This window comes from Haliotis asinina, chromosome 1 (genome assembly GCF_037392515.1).
Source record: "Haliotis asinina isolate JCU_RB_2024 chromosome 1, JCU_Hal_asi_v2, whole genome shotgun sequence".
In the NCBI taxonomy this organism is placed as follows: Eukaryota; Metazoa; Mollusca; class Gastropoda; order Lepetellida; family Haliotidae; genus Haliotis; species Haliotis asinina.
The window spans coordinates 10,266,688-10,272,778 of record NC_090280.1 but is presented as its reverse complement, the minus strand read 5'-3'; the positions used below and the strand labels follow the sequence as shown (position 1 = coordinate 10,272,778).

At 49.9% G+C, this 6,091-nt stretch overlaps 1 protein-coding gene across 1 annotated transcript; it reads left to right on the top strand.

Annotated features, from left to right (window-relative positions):
• Window positions 1-3,369: 3,369 nt before the first annotated feature.
• Window positions 3,370-4,296, top strand: LOC137290517 (uncharacterized). Its single transcript, XM_067821560.1, has one exon. The coding sequence runs from the start codon at window positions 3,370-3,372 to the stop codon at window positions 4,294-4,296; it is 927 nt and encodes a 308-aa protein (XP_067677661.1).
• Window positions 4,297-6,091: the final 1,795 nt, after the last annotated feature.

The following is a 6,091-nucleotide window of genomic DNA, read 5'->3' as shown; positions in this document are numbered from 1 at the left end:
GTGACGTGATCTCTCCACTCGCGCAAGAGCGCAGAATCCAAAATTCACTTTTACCTTTAGCGTTCGTGCGAACGGACGTATTGGTTTGCTGTGTATCTACTTTGTGTGGTTTCAGTAAAGTTGCTACTCTTTGGTAGGTATGGTTTGTATCCCTTCGTTGTGTATGTCAAGTTAAACAAGTATTTAATTACAGTTACCTTGCTACCTCGTGTTGTTTTTTTTCTCACTCAGGCATGGGTTTGTCCGTGTCGTGTGTGAGAACGGCATGGCGTCCATGGGGGTAGTTCATCTGGCTGGTTGTTTGCCCTTCATGTATTTGTCCATGCTTGGTCATTTTAACTTGTGATTTTGGTACTTTTCGTACCTTTTTCTGCCATGGAATTCAGCGTAGCGAAGACAGCCATTTTGGTTGTCGTTTTCGCTGCCCCGCATTTACAGGTGTGTCTATTTGTTATGTAGGGGTGCAATTACTTTCTACATTTTTTATGTAGGGGGTTTTCCTCCTGGCACTGTGTCAACTTGTCGTCAAATGTTGGTTTCTTGTCTGTTACAGTTTTGTGTATGACTCGACACTTTTGTACTATCTGCAAGGGGCAGAAGTCAGCCAAAGACCCACATCCCTGGTGTCCGGATTGTGTGTCCGCTGTTTGCTCCATTGATAATCGGTGCCTACTCTGTCAGGCGTTATCTCTGGCAGATTTCAAGACCTTTTTGGTGGTTCAGAGGAAGCGTTTTACGCAACGTAAAAGAAGAATGTCGTCGCCAGCATCTTCCCTGGGATCCTTACCTGATGACCAGGATCTACCACCGCCTTCAGTACCAGTATCAACGCCTAGTGTGGGGCGCTCATCTATTACGCCGGCGCGCTCATCTCCAGAGCCTACGCGTTCGTACGCTTTTGTAGACCTATCTCACCCTGATGCCCTATCCCACCCTGAAGTTCAGAGGCTTCTGCGGTCTCTTTTGACGCCTGGCGCTGCTGTACTCCCTACCTCGTCATCAGCACCCTCACCATCGTCTGCGCCTAGACTTACGCCAGCGCCTCTACCAACGCCAGCGCCAACGTTGTTACCGGACCCTGCTCCTGTGCCTACTCCTTATGGGATATCCAGGGTGTCTCATACACTTTCTAGAGAAGAAGTGTTACAGCGCCAGTTGGATGAAGAGCGCTTGGAGGCTGAGCGCTTCCAGCGCAGGTCTCGCTCCAGGTCCACGAGGGGTCAACGCTCCGGCTCTCCTCATCGTAGCCGACGCCGGCGCTCCTGGTCTGGTTCCCGATCTCCAAGACGCTTAGAGGAAGACTCACGCACCAGAAGTAGACGCCGCAGCGTCTCTCTAGATCCCAGCGTTTGCGATCGCCGGAACCACCGCGGACTTCCTGCAAGGAATTTAATACTAAGAATTCTGCCTCCAACTCTACTCAGCAAAGGGAATCAACCTCTGTTTCCTGGGAGGATCACGATGAACAGTTCTTTTGTCCAGATTATGAGGAGGATCCTGGCAATGATGGTGATAATGATGGCACCTATCTTCCCTTAACTGCTGTCTTTGAGTGGATTGCCGATAGATTACCGGACTGTCCTTCACCTTCTTCTGATTCAAGCAACCCCGGGCGATTCACCTGTCTCCCGAATTACTTATTCCACCTCACGCCATGGTGGCGGATGCTGTAGCTTTACTAGATTCGGACTTTGCGAAATTATCCCTAAATCCTACTATTAAAGCGTCCAAGTCTAAGAAATCAGACTATAAAGTTCACAGTCTGGATTTTGCCGACAACGGGGCTGTGCAAGACGACTCTATCAAGAGGTTGTCAGGCTCTACTTCGTCATCTTACAGAGTTCAGGATTCAAAGCTAGCAGCTATTGACACGGAACTGAAGCGCATGCTTAAACCTATCTCAGCGCTTGCGTCTGCCACCTCCGCTGCAGCCATGGATTTATCGGAGGATAATGCCTTAAGGGTTGATCATTTAATTACCATATTTGCTTGGCAAGGCAGAGTACTACATGACCTACATGACCGCGCTAGCCATGACAACAACTATGCGCCGATCTGGATTTCTGGAGGCTTGCACCTGGCAAGAGGAATTTAAACGATAGCTACTTCGTGCGCCATTTACGTCTAAGTTCCTCTTTGACGAAAAGATTCCGATGGTGTATAAACAACACGCCGAACTCACAAACACGGAAGTGGCATTATCAACCTTCGAGGCCTTGGGTTCTGCTTTTCGTGGCCGAGCCAGGAGAGAGTCTATCCGTTCTTCGTTTGGGAGGGGATGAGGTCGTACCAAGGACTCAGAAGTGCAGCGTAAACCGCAAGAACGCGGCAGGGATGTGCCTTCTACGTCCGATCGAGGTAGGGGCAAGCGCCCCTACTCCGGCCGCTGAAGCCATGGACAACTACGACTGGCATCTCCCACCCCCAGGTGTACCAGTTCATCTGACCCCTGTAGGTGGGAGACTAGGGGTCTTTTGGGCCAATTGGACATTCCTGGAAGACCCGTTTGTTTGCAAGATCCTGAGAGCCGGCTACAAGCTGCCACTAGCCGGAGCTCCGCCGTTGACTACCACTCCCCAGTCACAAGTGTACTCAATACATCAACAGGTACTTATACTAGAAAACATCAACATTTTGTTAACCAAACGTGCTATAGAGATAGTGCCAGAACCCCGTCACTCCCCGGGGTTCTATTCACCCATCTTCCTGGTACCCAAGAAAGGATCCACCAAAATGCGGATGATTCACAACGTGGCGACTTTCAACAGCCTGTATTTAACCGAGCCCCCGCATTTCCGAATGACATCACTGGATCAGATCCGAGCCAAGTTGTCACCCGGAGCTTGGATGGCCAGTCTAGATTTACAGGATGCTTACCTGCACGTTCCTATTTTCCCACGTCACAGGAAGTTCCTGCGGTTCATATTCAACGGGGTACACTACCAATGGCAGGTGCTGCCGTTTGGAATTTCTACAGCCCCGTGGCTTTTCACACGGATCACGCTGCCGGTCACCCGATTCCTGCACCTCCAGGGCATAGACTTCGATCCTTACATCGACGATTGTTTTCTGAATCACTGCAATCCTCAGTTGCTATGCAAACAACTGGACTTCTCCACACGCCTATTGCATCAATTGGGATGGATCATCAATACCGAAAATTCGCAACTAGAGCCAACGCAGGAGTTAACATTCATCGGGGGGTTGTTCCTGACCGGGCTCAATCTTGTCAGGGTCCCTCCCGATCGATGGCAGAAGATTCTCGCCTTTACGGATCGAGCTCTGTCCCTACCTCTAACCCTCAGAGAGTGACAGTCTCTACTGGGCCTGTTGACGTCGGCGCAAGACCTCACCCTCAGAGGACGGCTTATGCTGCGCCCACTACAGAGGTTCCTATTACCATTTATTCGAGAGAACGACCTCCAGTCATCATTTCTTCTACCTCCGCACTTGCATCGGTACCTCAGGTGGTGGACGGTAGAGTGGAACGTCTGCGCCGGTGTTTGTTTGACAAGCTTCAACCACGACCACGAGTTGTTTGTAGACACATCCCTCCTGGGATGGGGCGCTCACTTGAACGGCCAGACAACCTCAGGGCTGTGGTCAGAAGCTGAAAAGGACTGGCATATCAAGAACCTGGAGATGCAGGCTGTCATCCTAGCGGTCCGCCATTGGTTACCGGTTCTAACAGGCTCCAGGCCTCTGGTGGCGTCCGACAATTCCGCGGTCATGTGGGTGATTCGCAATCAGGGTACAACCAGATCCAAACAACTTCTGGACCAGATGTTCCTCTTAGCGGACCTGGTAGACAGCAACGGCATCGTGATCGCGGCTCGTCACATTCCCGGTTGCAAAAACATTCTGGCAGACGCCCTGTCGCGCCCCGGCAAACCATCCCCGACAGAGTGGATGCTCCATCCGGACGCATTTCGCCAGATCTGCTGTCAACACGGGAGACCACTGGTAGATCTCTTTGCCACCAGCTTCAATCACCAGTTACCAACGTATGTGTCTCCCGTGCCGGATCCGCAGGCGTGGGCTGTCGACGCGATGTCTCTGTCATGGGAAGGCCTGGACGTGTACGCGTTCCCTCCTCCAGTCCTTCTTACAGATGTAGTCGCCAAAATCAGACTGACGCAGAACCTCCGACTGCTTTTGGTCGCGCCCTGGTGGCTGGCCAGGTCTTGGTTTCCTGACCTTCGACGGCTCGCCAGCGGAGACCCATACAAACTTCCAGAGTGGCAGCATCTTCTCCAACATCCACACAGTCGACAACTACATCCGGATCCACTATGATTTCATCTTCACGCATGGGTCATTTGCAGAGGGCGTTAAAGGCTAAGGGCTACTCTACGCGTGTAGCGAGCGTTATAGCTCGCGCACATAGAGTTTCTACCCGATCTTTATATGACGACAAATGGAGCCCGTTCGAGAATTTTTGCGCTCAAAGATCTCAAGATCCCATGGCAACATCCCCTCAGTTTGTGGCACAGTTCCTTCTCTTTCTACGGAACTCTAGACATCTCAGAGGCAGTACCTTAGGCACCTATTTGTCAGCACTGAATTCTGTCCTTGCTATCAAGTCAGATGCACAGATCTCCAAGGTGCAGGAACTTATTGCGCTTCTCAAAGCTTTCAAGCTGGAAGACCAGAAGGCCAAGTTCCGTCCTCCAGCTTGGGATCTTAATGTCGTCCTTCAACATCTCAGAGGACCGCCGTATGAGCCGTTAGAGGAAGCCTCTTTCGAACATCTCTCCAAGAAGACGGCTTTCTTACTATCTTTGGCAACAGCGGCTAGAGTCAGCGAGATCCATGCTCTTGACGTTACTCAGATCCGCTTTGAACAGTCAAGGCACGGACGTGTTCATTTGGGTTTGCTTTGGGATTTTGTGGCTAAGAACCAGCCTCCCGGACAGCCCAACAGACTATTTTTCATCCCTCCTTTGTCTACGGTCTTGGGTCGTCATGACTTGGAGGAGGAGCTGCTATGTCCAGTCAGGGCTCTGAGATGCTATATTAAAAGGTCAGCCTCTAGGAGACGATTCCGCAAAAGGTTATTCATTCCCTTTGCCTCGACCTGCAAAGGCGAAGTAAACAGGAATACTATTGCCCTCTGGCTCAGATCGACAATCCTGGCGGCCTATGACGACAAGCACCCGCCTCATCCGGTAGCAAGTAACCCGCACGAGATCAGGGCTTTGGCGTCTACAATGGCCCTCCATCGAAACTGCACGGTACCACTGATCATGGAGGGCTGTTTCTGGAAGTCATCAACTGTCTTCGCTTCCCACTACTTGAGGGACTTGGCAGTTGAAGACGTGGAGGGGTTACAGTCATTTGGTCCACTGGTGGTTGCTCAGCAACTTACCCGATCGTCCGCCCATTAGGTAACTACACTGTTACTTACCGTTGGTCTTAAGATTAACCTCACCCCCAGGGTGCGTCAGTTTTTCTTTGGAGTTCTATCGGTTTCTGTTTGTCCTGTTCCAGGTATTATCCTGAGACCGTTGACACTGGTTTCCGAGTTCTCCTGATGCATGTGCACTGTTTGCTGAGGGATGGTCCGCCACCATCCATCTGTCGAAGCCATATGCATAAGACCTATGGTAAGGTAAGTTAAAAATTTATTAATATCTAAATATTTTAGATATTTAAATACTTACCTTACCATAGGGCGGTGACTCCCTCCCAACGCTGGATGCTCCTCCCCACTTTGGACTCTTCGGACCTTCCGGTTGACGGTAAAAGTGAATTTTGGATTCTGGAGTGGAGAGATCACGTCACTTCCGTGACTACATTCGTAGATTACATGAGGTAGCCATCGAGGGGATGGCGAATCAACGACTGTCTGATCTCGTGTAGCAAAGCTAGAGGTAATATGCATAAGACCTATGGTAAGGCAAGTATTTAAATATCTAAAATATTTAGATTTTAATAATATTGATTGTTGTTACACTGTATGACACAAAATGGCAGACAAAATGACAGAAAGTTAAAGTCATTTCACGAAATTACTCATTTCACAATAAGATATATACAATAACATTGGCGTTATTTGCCAAGTGGTATTTATTTGGGGGTTAGTTGTTTG

Coding starts and splice junctions, on each gene's coding strand:
- LOC137290517 (XM_067821560.1), top strand. CDS start 3,370: ATGCTGCGCCCACTACAGAGGTTCCTATTACCATTTATTCGAGAGAAC.